Source organism: Bos grunniens, chromosome X, assembly GCF_055505025.1.
Source record: "Bos grunniens cultivar Pamir isolate PY7600 chromosome X, Bosgru_T2T1.0, whole genome shotgun sequence".
Lineage (NCBI taxonomy): Eukaryota > Metazoa > Chordata > Mammalia > Artiodactyla > Bovidae > Bos > Bos grunniens.
Window position 1 is genome coordinate 137,870,013 of NC_141194.1, and position 21,406 is coordinate 137,891,418.

Consider the following 21,406-nt stretch of genomic DNA (forward strand, 5'->3'; position numbering starts at 1 on the left):
AGAGACTTAGCATGCACACAGGCACTAAGGAGGAAAGAGTGAAATAATGGTAGGGTAGCCCTAGAACTGGTAGTCTCTGCCACAGCATCTTAGTAACCACAAATTCAACACTTTGTTTTGACCCTGATACTGTCTAAGCTTCTTCAAATTTATAAAAGTCATCTAGAGAAAGTTTGGTTTGGGGAGTTGGAAAGCACATGTTGTTTCAGAGTGGTGGCTCTCGTTGATCTTCCTTTTAAAAAGTGGAAATTGGGACTTCCCTGGTGGTCCAGTGTTTAAGACACAGCTCTCCCAATGCAGGGGCCCCAGGTTCCATCCCTGATCAGGGAACTAGATCCCACATGCCACAACTAAGATCAAAGATGCCATGTGCTACAGCTAACACCTGGCACAGTCAAATAAGTAAATTTAAAAAATAATTAATAAATAAAAGTGGAAATTATTACAATATGAAATATACCAGGTCTGCTTTGGAATTTTTTTGTTTGTTTTGCTTTGCTTTTTTTCCTCAACTTCCAAAATGTTCTTGAAACATTGGGGTAGATGTGATTTAATCTATAGGTTCTGCAGCAAAGATCAGTCCAGCTGTAACTCTTGATTAGATTAATCCTGGCTATGCATCTGCCATGAGTGATGTGACTTAAGTATCAGTTTTTCTGATTAGGCAGCCACGGACACAGACCAAGCTGAGACATCTGACCAAAGGTTGAGGGGTTCCTCAAACTCTCCAGCCGTTATTCAGAGAAACACAAGAATGTGAATATGAGATAATGGAAAATAATTTGCCAGTGGACAAGGCCATGTAGACTTGGTGTATTTCATCTTCTAATAATTTCCACTTTTTAAAAGCAAGATCAATAAGGGCCATCACTCTCAAAGGTGTCATCATGCCTTCCAATTGCAGAAAGCCAAACTTTCTCCAGACGGTTTTTTCCCTCTTTTATAATTTTGAAGAAGCTCAGACAGTATCAGTGTCAAGAAATGAGAAGGCCATTTGAAAACTGACAAAAAGTGATGCTAACAATCTGGAGTTGTCAGCTTTTAGAAGCATGGGGAAATCTAACATGGAGCTGGCAGCACACCTGGTGGAGAGCATCACGTCCCATCACTGCATCTTCCCCAGGGTTGGTGCACTACAGAAATGATCATCATACGCTTCCTGGAAACTCCTGCTGAAGAGGCCTCGGAGATCAGAAGCAAACAGTTGTTTTTTAAATGAGCCATAAGGCTGGAAATGTACAAAAGGAAAGAGATGAGAAGTGTCCTGTTTAGGACAGGGAGACAGGGCCATTTGAGATACAGCTGGTTTCTTCAGCACAGTTGAACTTGGGGAAAAGAAGTTATTAGCACTTGGTAGCAATGGCAAAATATAGTAACAGTCATGATATGTTTCTCAGGCTCTTCCATGAAAGTTAATTTCGTAAAATAATGGAATGTAACAGAAGCAGTCTACTGCTCTATGTCACTAACACCCTGTACCTATTGGAGAACAAAGGAAATGAAGTCAGCCAAAAATTGTCAACTTCATGAGGGCAGGGCCTAGTTTGTCTTGGTTAGAACCGGCTCCCTAGTGCCTGGCATAATGCCTAAAATGGGATAGAGACCTATTTGGGGCAAAAGAAAGGAAAATATATAAGTAGCATATTCTAACACTTGGAACTGTACCAAGAGTACTGTTACAAATAACAGTAGGGATTCTAAGTAATAAGCTAAAATATTAGCCATGAAACTGGCTGACAAATATATGTGAAATAATATATCCCAATATAAGCCAAATGTTTCTTGGAGGATGCATGGCTTAAAAGGATTCCCAAGCAATGGAATAAATGAACAAGGAGGAAATGGTTGGTGACAGAAAAGCAAGGGAAACCTTGAAAGAGCATAACAAAGTGACTGCACTTAAGAGTTTATGAGAGAGACTTCCCTGATGGTCCAGTAGTTAAGACTCCATGCTTTCAGTGCAGGGGGTGCACGTTTGATCCCTGGTTGGGGAACTAGGATATCCCACATGCCCCATGGTGAAGCCAAAAAAAGACAAAGAGAGAAACTTCATGAGATAGCCAAGGAAGACAACATTGAGGTAGTCTTAACAGGAATGTGAAGAAATACAGGCATGTTCCGTAATAAAAAGTAGCTTTTTGCAGAGCTCTTTCTGTGTATCAGGCAGTGTGCTTAGTGCTTTATGTAGATTTTTTAGTATAGTTTCTATAATAAGTTTTTGAGAAGATATTACTATCCCCAATTTCTAGATGACAAAACTGAAGCTCAGACAAGTTACCTGATTTGCTCCAGGGTCACAGAGCTAGAAAATAACAGAATTTTGAACCCAGGAAATCTTACCTCCAAAACCTGAGCTCCTAACCACTTTCTTCTACCACATCTGAGTCCTTTTCTAGGGAGAGAGTATAGAGCTTCAATTAGACTCTCAAAGGGCTTTGTAAATACAAAAAAGCATGAGATACAGTAAAGCCAACTCTAAGCACCATGAGGGCAGGGACTGTGCCTGAATCAGCACTCAGATATTTGTGAGGGGTTTGGGTGGCATATTAAAAAGCAGAGACATTACTTTGCCAACAAAGGTCCATCTAGTCAAGGCTATGGTTTTTCCAGTAGTCCTGTATGGATGTGAGAGTTGGACTGTGAAGAAAGCTGAGCGCCGAAAAATTGAACTTTTTGAACTGTGGTGTTGGAGAAGACTCTTGAAAGTCCCTTGGACTGCAAGGAGATCCAACCAGTCCATTCTAAAGGAGATCAGTCCTGGGTGTTCACTGGAAGGACTGATGCTGAAGCTGAAACTCCAGTACTTTGGCCACCTCATGCGAAGAGTTGACTCATTGGAAAAGACCCTGATGCTGGGAGGGATTGGGGGCAGGAGGAGAAGGGGACGACAGAGGATGAGATGGCTAGATGGCATCACTGACTCGATGGACACGAGTTTGGGTGAATTCCGGGAGTTGGTGATGGGCAGGGAGGCCTAGCATGCTGCAATTCATGGGGTCGCAAAGAGTCGGACACAACTGAGTGACTGAACTGAACTGAACTGGGTGGATGGATGACTACATTAATGTGTGAGGGTACTGGTGATGATCTGGCCTCCAAATTGGTTCTCGTTCATCACTCTGGTATCCCTCCAGCGTGCCCCCTGAACTGCAGCCTAAGTGATCTCTCTAAAGCCCTAGTCTGACCATATGAACCCTCGACTTAAAAGATCGTCATTGATACCTCAATACCCACAGTTCAAGTCTAAAGTCCTTAGCATACACAGTCCTTCATGCTTAGTGCAGTGGTTCTCAACAAGGACAGTTTCCCCCTCAGGGGACATTTGTTAATATCTGGAGACATTTTGGTTATCACAAGTCAGGGGAAGATGCTAGTTGCATTTAGTGAATAAAGACCAGAGACGCTGCTTAACCCTAACCCTAACCCTAACCCTATCTTATACAGTACAGGACAGCCCCCAAAACAAAGATTTATCTGGCCACAAAAGACAATAGTGCCCCAGGGGAGAGACTTAAAATTAGTCCTTGGAAACATGTGAACTTCATTTGCCACTGCTGCTGCTGCTGCTAAGTCGCTTCAGTCGTGTCCGACTCTGTGCTACCCCATAGATGGCAGCCCACCAGACTCCCCCATCCCTGGGATTCTCCAGGCAAGAACACTGGAGTGGGTTGCCATTTCCTTCTCCAATGCATGACAGTGAAAAGTGAAAGGGAAGTCTCTCAGTCGCGTCTGACTGCTAGCAACCCCATGGACTGCAGCCCACCAGGCTCCTCCGTCCATGGGATTCTCCAGGCAAGAGTACTGGAGTGGGGTGCCATCACCTTCTCCTCATTTGCCACTACTACCTACCCTATTTCATGTTCCAGCAATCCCAGGCTGTGGAGAACACCCCACTCCCATATGGTTTCGTGCTTTTTCTCAGTACCTTTGCTTCATCCTTCAAGATGTTTACAAAATATTTATTTGGCTGCTCCAGATATTAATTGTGGCACATGGAATCTTCAATCTTTATTGCAGCATGTGGCATCTTTAGCATGAGGGATCTAGTTCCCTAACCAGAGATCAAACCCAGGCCCCCTGCCTTGGGAGCTCAGAATCTTAGCCACTGGACCATCAGGGAGGTCCCATCCTTTAAGACTAAGTTTACATTCTCTTCTATTAATAGCAGTATTGCCCCAAACTTCCTCCTATGTGTTCGCATGTCACCCTAGGGATGTGTTTTTTGTGGCAATTAACCGCGTTATATTGACATGACCTGTTTCTGTATCTACCTTCCGTCACTTGAACTGTGAACTAATCAAGGGCAGGGACCTTTTTTATTTACCTTTATAATAGTGCTTGACACTGAGCAGGCACCCACAAAGCCTTGAACTGAAAGAAAACAAATGAGAAAGAGGAAGATAAATCACTCAATTACTAGTGAGCTTTGACCTTCTCAGCAAAAAAAAAAGAAAGAAAAGGTTGAAATCAACCTTTAGAGTAAAGAGAGGGCCAGACTTGGTGAGAAGAACATGAAGAAACATGTCCATTCTTCTAGGTAAGAAATCAGAAAGCAGAAAGGCTAAGAGCCGACATCTGAAAATGGGGATATTGATAGTTTCTTTCTCAAGTTATTACTCTAAGCATATAAAGTAATAATCCATGTAAAGAACCTGACACATAGGAAGCACTCAATAAACAGTAGTTACTTTTATTAAAGGCTCAGATGAGTGGGCCTGTAATTTTATAGATGTTATTGATTAGGACCATTTCAAAGGAAGGGGCAGCACCTATTTATATTTTAAAAGTAGGTCAATTTAAAGAAAAATATGAAGTCAATAGTAGTACAAGTAGTGGACGGCTAAGGTAGAATTCATGAACCTGTGATGTGCACAAGTGAAGTCTGGGAAGCAGAGCTGAAAGGGAACTATATTGTATGGTAACTGGACTAGATCCCTAAAGGTTTGTGACTTTGAAACCACTTTTCATGTTAACACCATTTCCTGTCCCTTACTTTGTCCAGACCCTGGGCTGAGTATCTTACATCCCCATCTCAATCAATCCACACAATCTCTCTAAAAGGTAGGTAGACTATCATTAGCTTCTTTTTCTTGTGGCAGATGAAGAAACTAGAGACTCATAGGAGATAACCTCATTTGCCAGGATTACACACTAATATGCCTGGAGAATCCTCAGGACAGAGGAGCCTGGTGGGCTACAGTCCATAGGGTCACAAAAAGTCAGACACAACTGAGCAACTGAGCATGTACACTTGGGCAAGAACCAGCCTTGAAACTGTTAAGGAGACCCCCAGTTAACTAATTATGGCCTGTGTCTACAGTGTGGGGTGAAGTTTATAACTGAAGAATTTTCTAGTTTGGTCTAATCGCAGGCTCATATTCAGATATTACTGTTACACATGGATTTTCCCCTATAAGAGCATGCTGCTTTATAAACTACCACTTGGGTCAAACTTAGCTTGCTCTTTAAGCCAACCGTGGTACTGACTGACCTGAGAGCCAAGTGCCTTCAAGGCAAATTTTCATTTAGCAGAGGAAGACATGGTGTTGTCAAGGCTTGACATCCAGACCGAGGGCTCCTTTCTGCTCAGGGTTATTTCTCAGGGAAGGTTGTTGGGAGATGGGCATATTCCACCAGCTGGCGGCTACACCAGTGACCTTTACTGCTAGTTTAGCTTAAATACATTTTGACATTTCAAACAAATTAATGTATTTTTACAAGGTGGAGCAATGACCACAAATTAGGCCAAATGGTTTGCCTGCAAGCTGGGTCACAATGCAAAGATCCCAGAACCTCATGACTGTCCCTACAGCTCTTTCTGTTGCTAACACCCCCAAAGAAATGTTTCTTTCTGTCCACTTGGACAAATGCCAACAGCCGTCAGGGGTGAACCTTAGCCCCACCTCAGTAGTGTGTAATTCTGGGGTTTCTCTGCAACTAACAGATGCTAATTCTGACTGCCGGAGTCAGTGCAAAGACTCCATCCCCTAGTTAGGTTGTATATTGTGGAAATGCCTTGGTACAAACCACCAGTTCCTTGAAAAAATTACCCGGAAACGGGAGTATTTAACATGAGAAAGATATAAAAGGAACTAACACCCTAAGAGAGGTGAAAAGGTTCAGTTTCTGAAAACACAGGCCCCAGACTACTAAGTAGCCACACATCTTTCATCTGAGGAGATTTCAGAGACTAGCTGCCCAGCCAAATCAAATGGGAATTAAAGGGATTCTGTGTAGCTGGTACAGAAAGTGTCTCAGAAGCACAAACGCCACTTTAGTCACAGGAAACTGCCAGAGGGAGGCTTATTTGATGGAACAAAAAACAAACAGAGTAGCTGGTGTATTTTTGAGGTGATATTAAACCTAATAAACATGACACCAATAGTGTTGACTTAAATCAGATGGGGCGAGTTGGAGAATTTAACAGCTCATCTTCCAACTACCAGCCTTTATTTCAGAGGCGGCCTTGACAGCAGAGAACAGAGTCCAAAACGTGTCCTGTCTGACTTCTGCCAGGTGTGTGCTGTCCCTGGCCTCTGCCCTGGCCTCAGCTCTTGGAGTGGGGATAATTAGAACGTCATTTCTGCCAGCATTGTTTTTTCTGGGTCGCTGACTTCAGACTTGGTCCAAATAGGAGTGTTGGACTGAAATAAATTCATTTCCTCTTCCTCAGCCAACGCCAGCTTATTTCCTGGGGGACCATGCTCCATAGGCCCAGCGCACGCAAACAGCTTCTGTACCAGCCTGATGCTGTATATGGAGGTCCAGAGTGGGGGCCCACGGAGGAAGTGCCCCATATCCCTCTTCTCCCTCTTAGTTGACAGGGCATTGACATGCAAGGGCCTCAGACAGACGTGCGGAGGAACACATCACAGCAAACTGCTCTGGGAGCTGTTAAGGCTGATGTTTAATGTTTATCCAATGGCCTCAGTCTGAAAGGCTCTGTAAAACATGCATAACACAAGCTCAGCTTTATACTCCATTAGCATTCAAATTCCTAGCTGCCCAGAGGCATATGGTATTGACCAGAGAAGGCCAGCCCATGTCGAGACTGAGGGCACATACAGACAGGAGCACAGGTTGAGGCTTCTGGGTGTCTAGGGGAGACACTCAGACACAGGGGTCAGAGAGCCCCAGGTGGTGCAAGAGGGGAGGTCAGAGACAACCTTTGTCTTCTTTACAATGTCACCAGTTGCCCTCCAATAAGATACAGAATTAGAGGGAGATTTATCTCAGACTGGCCTTTGTCCACTTCATTACTGAGTGGAAGGCCTCTTCCAACTGGGAAATAGTTGGCCTCAGAATGCGATGACAGCCCGTATCTTGTTTTCAGACTTTCAGATTCAGTGAAAAAAAAACAAAGCTTTCCTGGGACTTTCACTCAAGGCAGAAAGAAGAGCAGTACATCACTGCTACTATCTTGGCCAGGAATGGGGCCCACTTATGGCCTTGTCTAGCCATAAGACAAGAGAAATAAAGTACAGAATAAGTGAGTGGTGGAGTTGAGAGTGCACATAGCATAACGTCGTTCTCTGAGAAGTGCCCAGTGGTGAACAACAGCTGGTGGGGAAATGCCAGGGTAGGCACTGGGCTGACTCCTGTGTCGAAAAAGGAACTAGGGTAGATCTGCGTTTGCTTGCCTGTGTGTCCCCAGTGCCCAGCACACCAGACCTCCCACACACACACACACATACACACTAGTCCTTTTGCTTCTAACTCCAGTGCCCAGCACACCAGACCACCCCCCACACACACACACACTCACACACACACACACACATACATACTAGTCCTTTTGCTTCTAACTCCAGTGCCCAGCACACCAGACCACCCCCCCACACACACACACACACTCACACACACACACACACACATACACACTAGTCCTTTTGCTTCTAACTCCAGTGCCCAGCACACCAGACCACCCGACACACACACTCACACACACGCACTCACACACACACACACATACACACACCAGTCCTCTTGCTCCTAACTCCTTGATGTGTCTCAGGCTCCTGCAGTGGTGCAGGTGAGGGATGACGGTGGCCTGAATTAGGTTGGCAACAGTGGGGATGGGGAGAAGTAGATGAATTTGAGATGCAGTAAGGAGACCGTACTCTGAAAAGGGTCTTTCTGGAATTATAGGGATAAAATAATTCACAGTATGTTGGAAATCCATAAATGGTAAATGTGTTTACCAGAACATTTAATCAACTGTCCTTCCCAGCTTTGCCAGATAATACCAACATTGCTGGAATTCAAGAGACGGGGCTGTTGCAGGCAGTGGGAGACCAATAAGCCAATTTTTCTTTCAAGATAAAACTGCCCCAGAAAGATATTGTAACCTAATGGTGTGTGTTCTGTTCTTTTTGCAGGTGCGATTAGAGTGGCCAACAGACCTTGCAGTCAATCCCATGGACAATTCATTGTATGTCTTGGATAACAACATTGTGCTGCAAATTTCTGAGAACCGGCGAGTGCGGATCATTGCAGGGCGCCCCATTCACTGCCAGGTGCCAGGCATCGATCATTTCTTGGTCAGCAAGGTAGCAATTCACTCCACTCTAGAGTCGGCAAGGGCCATCAGCGTCTCCCACAGCGGGCTGCTCTTCATAGCTGAAACAGATGAGAGGAAAGTAAACCGCATTCAGCAAGTTACCACCAATGGGGAGATCTCCATCATAGCTGGGGCCCCCACCGACTGTGACTGCAAAATTGACCCCAACTGTGACTGTTTTTCAGGTATGACCTTTTTAGCAATTCACTGGCTCCCCTTCTCTGTTATCAAAAGAAAAATGGGCATCGGAAAAGTCAAAAAAAGAACAAAAGTAGTCCTTGTAAACATTGGTATGAGGCAGTGGAGAAAGCAATGGATTGGCGGTCAGACAGCTTAGTACCTGGTCCTGGCTCTGCAATTGGGTCACTGAGGGACGCTACGAAAGCCATAAAACCTCTTCATGACTCATTCCACCTGCTAAGTAGAGTGATCACGTGTCTCAGTTACATCACCTCACTGTTTTGAAGATAAACTAGTATAATAAAAGTTTGGGTGCTCAAGAAGTTAGGACCACTATCCAAATGTGACATCCCCATATTTTTTGTACTTTAGAGAAAGGATAGCTAGGTAAAACCTACACTTACTGATTTGGGTAAGGAAAAAATACTTCTACTAAGTGACTGGTTTCCAGATTAATAATGCGAGCTACTTGAAACCCAAAGGGACTAGGAGCAGACTGCTTTGGGGGTCCGTGGACAAAATTAAATCTCACAATGGAGGGTTCTCAAGACATCAGTCTTCTACTTACATTGTTTTTTTAATCCAAAATTTTTTCATAACCAATAGTGCCCTTTACTTCCAATTGATAAGGAGGTGGGGAGCAGAAAGAGCCTTTGCACCAAAACACAGAGTGGATATTTCAGATAGTAAACAGTCCTGTAAATGTCGATAGATGTATTTATTGCTGGAATGTGGAAATCCCTCCGTGCAACATGCAGCCCTATTAAACTGCTCATCTGGGCCCAAATGGTTCTTTTAACCTTTGTCTTTCCTTGGGACAGAGGAGTCAGGAGTGAGCAACTTGGTCGATAGGACTTTTAATCAATATTTCCAGTGTTTTCCTGGACAATTAGTTTTATAGTTATTTTGCTAATTGGCATCTTTCTTTCAAGGCAAAACTGGAATATTTATTCTGGTTATCAAATTTGATGTTCTGAGTCATTGTTGCACTTACAGACTTACTGTGCTTTGACAAAGTGACAATGAGAATTAACAAAAGAAAGGTTCTCTGGGCAGAGAAGGAATGGAAAGCCCTGACATAGATCCTATGAGCATGGACAGGCATAAGTCTCATGGATTTCCAGCCAGATTTGGGGTGGCTGTTATTATTTGCTGTTTTTGTATCCAGCAATACAACAGATACAGAACAGCAGGATTGAAGATTTCACAAAATTGGTGTTCACTGACAGCATTGCATCTTCTGTTCATCTTCAGTGGTGCTGACTCAAAAATTGTGAATAATGGACTTCAAATATCCAATTGGGGCACATGGAGAATGTTGGTTCACTGATTGTTCCCTTTAAAATTATTCTTTGCAGGGGGGTAAATTCTTTTTTTTTCTTTAAGTTTAATTTTTAATTGGAGGAAAATTGCTTTACAATGTTGTATAAAATGATTCTTGCTATATAGACATTTTTTGTATTTGGTATGTTTCTAAAGTGCTGTGACAACAGCTATTACAGTCAGGGTCTTCCTTTCACAGGTGATGGTGGCTACGCCAAAGATGCCAAGATGAAAGCCCCTTCCTCCTTAGCGGTGTCACCTGATGGTACTCTCTATGTGGCAGACCTTGGGAACGTTCGAATTCGTACCATTAGCAGGAACCAAGCCCACTTAAATGACATGAATCTTTATGAGATTGCCTCACCTGCTGATCAGGAGCTCTATCAGTTCACCGTCAATGGAACCCACCTGCACACCTTGAACCTGATAACGAGAGACTATGTGTACAATTTCACCTACAACGCTGAAGGCGACTTGGGTGCTATTACCAGCAGCAATGGCAACTCCGTGCATATTCGCCGAGACGCAAGTGGAATGCCCCTTTGGCTTGTGGTGCCCGGCGGGCAGGTGTACTGGCTGACCATAAGCAGCAACGGAGTCCTGAAAAGAGTGTCAGCTCAAGGCTACAATCTGGCCTTGATGACCTATCCAGGGAACACAGGGCTCCTGGCTACCAAAAGTAACGAAAATGGATGGACAACTGTTTATGAGTAAGTTTCTAATTCTCAACATGGGCTCTTTTAGGTTTGTATTTGAAATTGTATTACAGTGGGAAAATGACTTAGTAATTGCTGGGTGTTGCATGCTATTTTCTCCTAACAACCACAATTAAAAAAAAATAAAAAGTCAAGGAGAAAATTTTAACCCATCTCCTAGGGTTCAAACCCATTTCTCCAGGGCACTTTTGCAGAGCATAATAATAAAAACATAGGCTGAATGAAAAATCAAGCATGGCACTGCAGGAGACAAGAATGAGGTGGAAGTCCATGTACTCAGAAAAATGTACAGCATTGCTGGGAAAACAAGAGAAATTTTCGTTTAAATAACAAAACTAGAAAGTAGTTCTAAAGTAGCAAAGGAACAGTGTAGTTTAACTGGTATTTATTGATCCCTGCGGGGTTTAATGAATGAATGAATGAATGTGTGCCCAGCCCAGTCCAGCCCAACTCAGTGTAAAATTGCTGTGGGAACTAGGAACAGTGTGCCGTGAAAGCTTGTGTGAAGTGATGTGGGACAAATGCTCAAACTGGAGAGGCTGCTTCTGGGACAAGTGGAATCAAAACTCCAGTACAGGCTTGCACCACCCCCTCCCCGAGTTTCCCCACATAAGGCAGACTCCAGCACATTTGGGCATTCACAGACCAGGTCTATGATAATTTTAATGGGGAATTTACATAAGGTGTGTCTGAGGGCAGGCTACTAGGAGGTGTCCTGATGGAAACAGACCATTGTCCTTGACTGTTAAGGCGGGGCAACCTTGTTTGAATGTCAACCTGTTTAGAAAGCTAGTTTGTGAACAGTCAGCAAGCGTCGTTCCCACGAAGGGAATTGCTGACATTTTAACCAATTTGCCAAGTGAAAAGAATTGGTGGAGCTGAACCCGGAGCCTGAAATGACATTCAAGTTGAGGAATGTGAGAAGCAAAGATATGCAATATGAGGAATCATGAGGACATGTTAAGTGGCTCCTCTGTCCATGGGATTCTCCAGGCAAGAATACTGGAGTGGGTTGCCATGCCCTCCTCCAAGGGACCTTCCCAACCCAGGGATTGAACCTGGGTCTTTTATGTCTCCTGCATCGGCAGGTGAGTTCTTCACCACTAGCACCACCTGGGAAGGATATAGAAATGTGGGAAGAATTGGTCCAGTCCCATGAAAGCCTCCAGAGGAAAGGGACAGAACAATTGGTCTTCAAATTTTGGATCATATCCCAAAGAAATGCCACTTGTACAAAAGAGCTGGACAGCTATTTTAGTTTCACTTAGAAAAATATATTCACTTGTTTCTGTTGCAGGTGTTCCTCTATTTCTTGAAAAATTTCTCTTACATCTTAATAAGAGTAATTAAATCTACTGTTCACTGAGGCATTACTATGTGCCAGCTCCTAGGCTAGGTGATTACATATTTTCTTTGATCCCCAAAATGACAACGTGGGATCCATGCTCCTGTGATGCCTATTTTATTGATGAAGAAACTGAGACCCAGAATGGTGAACTTGTCCTTATTCACACAGATGTTCAGGATTCAAACTCCAACTGTCTGACTCAAGAGCCCACATTCTAAAATATACTACCCTTAAGAAAGATAAACATTCTAATGAGGGATTTTTTTGAAAAAAAAGTCACACAAGATCACACTGCAGCTGAAATTAAACAAACAAGTATCTTAAAAGCTACTGGTTAAATTCAGTTAAGCAACCAGAAATGGCAGAATTATTAACTAGTTTTCAAAATAACCAGTTCAACCATTCACTTATTTATCAAATCACTTTGTATGTTTGAACTGTATGCAGTTTTATTTATTTATACTTCAGTAAAACTAGAGACAAAAAAAAGAACACAAAGTAGCCAGTTTAACTGTTCATTTCTTTATGCAACAAATATTTGCTGAGCACCTGGCATATACCTGGTGCTGAGGATAGAGCCATGAGCAAGACAGATACCAATCCCTACCTCCACAGCACTTACATTGTACAGAACTTCAGATGATGGTAAGTTCTGTGAAGGAAATAAAGCAGGGTAAGGGGGAATCAAGATGTGGGGGCAGAAGGGGGTTTTATTTTAGGTTGGGTATCAGAAAAAGTGAAACTGTTAGCGGCTCAGTCGTGTCTGATTCTTTGTGATCCCATGGACAGAGGAGCCTGGCGGGCTACAGTCAGATGTTCTTAATACAAAACATTAAAATATTTTACATATCCACTTTAACTATTTATAGCACCAGATGTTTAAAAGTGGAGGGAAGAGTGAAAGTGTTAGTTGCTCAGTTGTGTCCGACTCCTTGTGATCCCATGGACTGTAGCCAGCCAGGCTCCTCTGTCCCTGGGATTCTCCAGGCAAGAATACTGGAGTGGGTTGCCATGCCCTCCTCCAGGGGATCTTCCTGATCCAGGGACCAAACCTGGGTCTCCTGCATTGCAGGCAGATTCTTTACCGTCTGAGCCACCAGGGAAGCCCCTGGGTGATCAGGAAAGGGCTCATTAAGAAGGTGACATTTGAATAAATGCCTGTAGGAGGTGAGGGGCTGAGTATATGGGTGTATGGGGGGAAGAAGGGGAAAATCTTCCCAGCAGGGTGAACAGCAAGGGCAAATACCCTGCAGCAGGAGCAAACCTGACGTGTTCAAGTAAGGCAGCCACTGTGAGTGGGGTGAGCAAGCAGAGTTGGGAGAGGAGATCGACAAAGTGGCCAGGGCCACTTTGCATAGGGCTTTGAAGGCCTTTGTAAAGACTGAGTAAAAGGTGGAACCATTGGAGAGCTTCGAGGAAATGAGTGACATAATCAGCCTTACATGTTTAAAGAGTTGCTCTGTACAGAAAACAGACTGTGTGGTGGAAGCAAAGGAATGTAGTGGAGGGAGGACGATACTTCAATAATCCAGGCAATATGGTGACTTAGACCAGGGAGTGAGGGCAGTAAGTGGTAATAATCGAAATATATTTTGACAGTAGAGCTATCAGGATAGATAAATGGGATGTGGGGTGTGGGAGAAAAAAAGGGTCAGAAATAACTCCAAAGTGTTTGACCACAGCAAGTAGGTGTTGAACTTTCCATTTACCAGGATGGGGAAGACCAGGCAAGGAGTACATGATAGAGGGTGGGAGTTCAGGATCGGCTACAATCTGTTTAGACATCCAAGGGAATATAGCAAGTTGGCAAGTGGATATACGAGTCTGGAATTGGGGGGAGAGGCTGGAGATTTGAAATTTGGAGATCCAAATTTGGTATCCACTAGTGTTTAGATTGTATTTAAAGTCACGATATCTTCATGGCAAAGTGAGTGTAGTCAAGGAAGGAAAGAGATCTGATGACGGAACCTGGAGCCCACCAATGTTTAAAGTTGAGTATATGAAGAGGAACCAGTAAAACAGAGACTGAGAAAGTCTACTGAAGTAGGAAGAAGACCAGGAGAGTGGGATGTCCTGGAAGCAAAGTCAAACAAGTGACTCAAGGAAGGAGAAGTGATCAGCTGTACCAAATACTCCTGATAAGTCAAGTAAGATAAGTGCTGAGAGTTGACCACTCCACCCAGCACTGTGAAGATCATTGTTTACCTTGACAAGAGCAGGTGCTGTGGGCAGGTGGGGGATGAAAGCTTTAGCAGAGCAGGTTTAAGAGGGAATGGACACACGTGTCTTCATAGCAGTGTTATTCAGAATAGTCAAGAAGTGTAAAGTACCATGTCCATCAAGTCACGAATAGCCAAACAAACTGTGGTACATTCATACCATGGGGTATCATTAATCCATGAAAAGCAATGAAGTTTTGGTACATGCTACAATGTAGATGAACCCCAAAGACATCATGCTAACTGAAAGAAGCCAGATACAAAAGGACAAATATCGTATAATTCTGTTTATATGAGATGTCCACAAAAGGCAAAGTCATACAAAGTAGGTGAGTGGTTGCCAAGAACTAGGGAGAGGAGTGAATGGGGGAGTGACTGCTCTTGAGTACGGGGTTTATTTTGAGGGTGATGGAAATGTTCTAGAAATGGTGTGGATGGTTGCACACATTGTCAACGTATTGAAAGCCACTGAATTGCATACTGAGTACTTTTAAAAGTATTCATTTATTTTTGGCTGTGCCAGGTCTTCTTTGCTGTGTGGGGGCTTTTCTCTAGTTGCAGCGAGTGGAGGATACTCTGCAGTTGCGGTGCACAGGCTTCTCCTTGTGGTGGCTTCTCTGGTTGCAGAGCATGAACTCTAGACTCTTAGGCTCAGTAGCTGCAGCTCCCAGGCTCTAGAGCACAGGCATACTGTCCTGGTTGCTCTGTGGCGTGTGGGATCTTCCCGGACCAGGGATTGCACCCATGTCTCCTGCAGCGGCAGGTGGATTCTTTACCACTAAGCCACCAGGGAAGCCGTACTGTGTACTTTTAAATGATGACTTTTATAATATGTTGATTATATTTCAATAATAATAGTAATTAGAGCAACTGGGAGGAGAAAGTTTGGAGACCATGAGTAAAGAACCCTTCTGAGAACATTGCTGTAATGAGGAGCAAAGAAGTTGGAGCAGAGGGGGATGGAGTAAAGAGAAGGAGAGAAAAATCAGTTTATTTGTATACTGATGAAAATGATCCAATGCAGAGGGGGAAATTGATGATGTGGGATAGGAAGACAGTGTTGTAGTCGGCTAGTCTGTGGGTCCATGGTGGCATGGTGATGCAGGAAAACAGGATGCTTAACAGTGAGTGGAGCTCAGCCCTCTCACCAGGACTCGGCAGGCAGTCAGTAAAAAGGTAATCTAATGTCACTGTTGTCGGGTGAGCTTGAGGCATTAAGAGATGAGAAACATCGGCATTTATGTGGGGTTTTCATGGGATTTTTATGGCCTCAAAGAGACATTAGAGGTCATTTGACAAATAAGGAAATGGAAGCCCAGAGTAGAGGAATAACTTGGCCATTCCCTTTGCTAGTTGGCCAGGTCTAGAGTCAGTCTTTGAGCTTCTAGCCCAGTGCTCTTTCCACCACCATGCCACTGCCTTCCAGAAAAACAAAGAGGACTTGGAATAACAAGAGTGACCATTGGAAGTCTGGGGAGCTAGAAGATTGTGCTGCAGGAGCTGGACAAGAGGAATAGGAGAGCTCCAGGAAAGAGAAAGGGAGGCTGAATATCCATTTCTTCCTTCTCCCACCTTCTAAATTCCAGCCAGCACTATGCCAAAACCCTCTTGACCAGGTGACATCTGTGGAAGGTTCCTCTTCATCCTGAATCAGTGTATTCTGTCCCCAACGGAACACTGCTCCCATCCCTTCTTGCCTGCACATATCAGAATGAGCAATTTTCCAGCCTTCAAATGGAACTCATTCTTCCCACAGTCTACCCTGTACAAGCCCCGACTTTTTTCACTTGTATCCTCCAACACTTTAGCCAGTCATGAGCACTGACTTGAGTTTTTCCTTGTCTTTCTGAAGCTGGGGGACACAGAATCAGACCTACTCTTCTGGTCAGGGTTAGAGCCATGCTGGGGTTGGGAGAAAGTGGTGTGGGGAACGATGCTCTGAGATGAAAGACAGGCTGCCTTCTGTGGCCCAAAGGGGACAAATCCTTTGCCAAGGTGAACATCAAATTTCTTTTCTGAGATGACAAACAGAAAAAGAGAAACAGAAGCAAAAGTTGGCAGGATGAACGACTGCCACAGAGAAGTAGCGAAGCCAGTCAACCATTCAACTTTCGATGATCTGCAGTGACGCTGAGGAAGAATGACATGGGATTTGAAAATGCATCTTGTGCCGTGGTAGTGGGTGGGCTTGTCCTGTGTAGTGTGATGTTGTTTAAATAGTTCCTTGCTTTTCCTAATTCCATTTGACTTGGACCAGGATCAAAAGTTGCACACCCCACGTATTAGTACTTGATGCTCCACCGCCCCTAAGTGTCCTGAGTGTCAGGGGAAAGCTGACCACAGAGAAATAGCTAACAGGGAAGTGATTGTCAAGGCAGGAATAGGAACGAGGCAGGGCTCATGGTCCCAGGGGCTCGTGGACTCCTGATTGCGATGACCCTGCCCCAGCGGAGGTCTAAGGGAGGGACCCAGCATCTCCACAGTAGGGCAGCCTCCTCATTTCGCAAGGCTTTTCCTGGCAAAGGCTTCTGCTACACTCATCTGCAGAGGTCCCAGACTGAGGCCAAAGTGTCAGTTTTGTCAGTGCTGCCAGTGCAGACTGAGCTGACAGCTCCTTGGGCCCTTGACCTTTGTGGGAGCCCTCTGCTCGAAGGGGACTCTGCATTTCCATGATCTCTTGATCCTTGGTTTTCTGTATTCTCTCCATCTCAGGTCTTGATTAGCACATTCCCCACCCCCACCCGCCAAACCCGCCATTCGCTGACAACTTGGAAATGCCCTAATGACGGCTCTAGGTGCTTTCTAGGCTGCTTTACAAATGCTCAGTCTTATGGAAATGGCTAAGGGAAGGCTTTTCCTCCTACCTGATAAGATTCAGGGAACGGGGGCAAGGGGAGGAGGGGAACAAGGTAAACCCGCCGGGTCTGTGGGTAAAATATTTGCCTAAGGAGAGGATGTGATTCCCATGGTTATGAAAGTGAATAGTCAGTCCGAGCACATCAAAAAAGAAAGAATGTAGCATCGCCAACAGTTCCTTGAGGACTTCACAGACAGACTGGATACTTTCACTCAGTCCCCTCCCCTTGGGCTTTATGCCCTTGAGAAGTCTCAGGAATGGGCAGCAAGAGCTGTGGAGGGTCATGCTGGGGAGAAAGAACTAGCAAAGGGACAGGGGCTGAAGCGAAGGAAGAGAGGTTGCAGAACAAAGTTTCCGAGCCTTGCTGGGAGGATGAGTTGCACCACACAGGACGTCTCTCTAAACTGAGCCTCCACATCCCCCGGGATGGCTGGCTGTCCTCTCACCACGCTCACTCTCGTCTCCACCCCGTCCTTCCCATCTGCACAGGCAGATCCTGCTTCCCACATTCAACAAGTGTAAGCAGTGAGAGTTTGCTCTGGGCCACACGCTGACAATACAGAGGTGAACGAGGCACTGTGCCCTCTCTCTAAAGATGCAAGAGTTTACCACCTAGGAGAACTATCACCATGCGTTTCATAAAGGCAAGGGGCCACAATCTTCTCTTACACAAACTGGGGCAGTAAGCCTCCCAACAGTTTTCCCTGCTCCATAGCTTCCATTCCAAGATTCACTGCCACCACAGCACCTAAGGAGTCATACTGCTCTCCCCCTGAGAGCTTCCTATGCCTCTCCATTGCCCATCGACTGCGTGCTTTCCTCCAGAGCCTGGCACCCCAGTATCCCCATGCTCTGTTTCCAGCAAGCCTCTCCAGCCTCATCTCCCATGCCTCTCCGAGAGGACCCTTGCGCTCCCGCATCCGGCTTCCCTCAATGGTCTTCCCAAACATCAGAGTGCCCGCCTTCACAATGCCTTCCTCCCCTCCTCCGTCTCTACCTATCAAGGGATTGATCTCCCACTACCTTCCAGGATTCGAATACCAACCACCTCATTCTCCTCCTTTCCTTGTGCTCAGCCTGGAGGGAAATCTGGCAGCTCCTTGTTTACAGAAGTATATGGCAGTATTCTGGCATCAGAGCGATTCGTGTGCCTATCATATCTACCCTACTAGACTTCGAATTTCATTCAGCACAGTATCCCCAGGACCCAGCCCAAGACTGATGATATTTATTGAATGAAGGACAAGTGAAAATAGAAGGGCATGATGGACCTGGGCTGAGTCATAGGAAGCCAAATGAAGTTGTTGGCAAGGAAAGGGGAATCTAGTATTTCCTGAAGAATGCTTATTCGGTTGTTCAGGTTTCTGAGAGGGTAAAGAGGGTCTATTTCCTTTTATAAAATAATTAATGAATTTTTCTTCTATAATCTTCAATGTTTTCTTAAAGGCAAAGATGTAAGAGCTTCTGGTTTTTACTCGGCACGGTTTAACTGTGACCATGACTGTCCTCAAGGGAAAGGGCAGGCTAGCCCTTATGACAAAACATCAGACCAAATATATTTTAATAATGTGCAAATATCATCTGCCCTACTGTAAACCATATGGTCCTCAAGGACAAGAATGAATCCTGAATTTCTTTCCGCATGTTTCCTTTGCTCCGCAGGAACACGTGTGTGTGTGCACGCACGCAGTGGAACTCTGTAAAATCAAGACAGAAAGGAATAGGGTGATGGCAAACTCACTCCTGATAACCATGAAGGCAACAGTCAATGCCCGATCACACAGTTCACCAAACCAGAATTTATGGGCCTGGTTAAGTGCATGCTACTTACAGCCCAGGGTGCAGAGGACAAGTAGGGGTGCAAAGAAGGAAGTTAGTACCCTGTTATGGCCTGAGGGGATCAGTTGCAGCATATTGGGCTTGTGCTCTCTGCACCAAAGGGAAACCCACAGCATAAGAGATTTTGATTAAACTTGTTTCTTTGACATTCAGTTGGGGAAAATGCAGTCCCCTATGATGGAGGGGGGAAAAAAAAAACTCAAGCAAGCCATAGGAAATCAAAGACTTCCTTTATTTCTTATCCACTTCAGAGCAATCTTTCCAAAGTTGTGGGATCTGCCTGTTGCTCTTCCTTTGGAAATGACCCCACAGAAGAGACATAGGCCTGTTGTTTTTGACGGAGGGCCGTGTGCATGGCTGAGCCCAGGAAAGGTGCCACTCTGCAGATACCACCAATGCCATTGCCTTGACTGTGACTAGCAGAATAGGGGTGGGTGAGTGTGTTGAGTGTAGAGTGCTTTGGGTTTTTTTGGTTTTTTCCCCTTCAGTTTTATTGAGATATAATCGACATACAGCGCTCTATAAGTTTAAGGCATACAGCCTAGTGACTTGACTTCTATATATCACAAAGTGATGACAACAGTAAGTTTAGTGAACATCCATCATCCCACATAGACACCAAAAAAAGAAAAATATTGTTTTCTTTATGATGAGAACTTTTAGGATTTAGTTTCTTAGGAAGCTTCATACATACCACACAGCAATGTTCATTATCACCTTGTTGTACATGGCATCTCCAGTACTTTTAACAAATATATTGATTTATTTAATTAATTGGGCTGTGTTAGGTCTTAGCTGCAGTGTTTTTGCTCCTGTCTAGTTGCAGCTCAGTAGTTGTCGTGCACAGGCTTAGCTGCCCTGTGGCACGTGGGATCTTAGTTCCCTAACCTGGGATCGAACCCACATCCCCTGCACGGCAAGGTGGATTTTTAACCATCGGACCACCAGGAAAGTCCCCCCAGTACTTATTTATCTTATAACTGGAAGTTTCTACCTTTTGACCACTTCTACGCTATTCCTTCACCCACCCCCAACTCTGAAAACCACAAACCTGATCTTTTCCTACGAGCTTGGTGTGTTCAGGTTTTTTGAGTTTGAATTTTTTTTAGAGTCCACGTATAACTGAGATCATACAGTATTTACTGTCTGACTTATTTCACTTAGCAAAACACCCTCAAGGTACTTTGTTTATGATAAAGTCAAAGGTACATTTTCAAATAAAGAGGCTTATCCAGCCACAGAAAGGAAATCAGATAATATAACTTTTTAGCTGTCTAGCGCTTGGGCAGGACTATGAGAAAGCCTACCTTATCCCTACCCCATTACCTCCCTCACCAGAAAAGGAGCAGGTGGCAGCCTCCCAGCTACGTCTATCCAGGGAATTACACCACAGGCCAGTGCTAACATTCGTTCAGATTTTTGGCCCTTGTACCTCTGCTCGTGGATGGCTCAGTTGGCATCTGATCTTGTCATCTAGCCCTGAGAAGTGGGCACCACCACTGCTGTCACCTTTAGAGGAAATTTTGCTTTAAAACAAGGGGCTGTGTAACTGAGAGAGGTCAGATCTCCTGGGGGAATAATGAGGAGTGACCTTGCCAAGTGCTGAGGAAACCCTTTAGAAATCAGGAAAGGGAAACTGATGCGGCCGGGTGACTGGTGAAGGATGTAAAACAGAGAGCAACTGCCTGCGTAATCCAGGCTGTGGGGCCACAGTCTCCCTCGGGAGGGGGCCTGCAGTAGCTTCCTTCTGTCTGCTGCCTGGAGACTCCTCCCTACAGGCCAAAGCAGATTGGTACCTTGTGAGAATCAAAGCTCGGTACTGTTTTCCTCCCCTGAAAGAAAGACCAGGCAGACAAAGTCAGGCTGTGTTAGGCACTCAGGCCCTTCCATGCCCTGTTCTCATCAAGGGTCTTCTCACAGCCCCAGAGCAGGCCATGGGCAAACAGGCTGAGCAGCAGGGAAGATCTTGCCATTAACCCCAGGCGCAAACAGCACCCTTCAGCCTTTCTTTGATAATAAGGCCTTAGCATCATAGTAGCAACATGCCAATAGCCATTTTGACTGAAATCCATTTAAACAAAGGGTGCATCCAATTAAATACCTGGGGCTTGCCATATCCGTGATGCCAAATGACCTATTTGATTATTTTTATTTGCACGCCTGATTGTTTTTAACTGATCGAGTGTGCCTGTGAGCATGCTCATGTACACACAGAACTGAACTTGACATGCCATTGTGTATAGCCTCAAGTCCAGTTTCGTCCTGTAAAATAATGTCTAGCCCCTTTTCCCAAGTCTACCAAAGACTGGTCTATGTTTTAAAATTTTAGCAACTCTCCAGACTGAATTCTTTAAAACATAGTGG

At 44.7% G+C, this 21,406-nt stretch overlaps 1 protein-coding gene across 2 annotated transcripts in view; it reads left to right on the forward strand.

Moving 5' to 3' along the window:
* Window positions 1–21,406, forward strand: part of TENM1 (teneurin transmembrane protein 1) — a 904,402-nt gene that overhangs the window by 853,734 nt on the left and 29,262 nt on the right. For both annotated transcript variants that reach the window (XM_086388154.1, XM_086388153.1), the window contains 2 exons: window positions 8,379–8,745; window positions 10,263–10,773. In XM_086388154.1, the coding sequence (XP_086244280.1) occupies window positions 8,379–8,745; window positions 10,263–10,773 (878 nt within the window). The remainder of the gene's footprint in view (window positions 1–8,378; window positions 8,746–10,262; window positions 10,774–21,406) is intronic.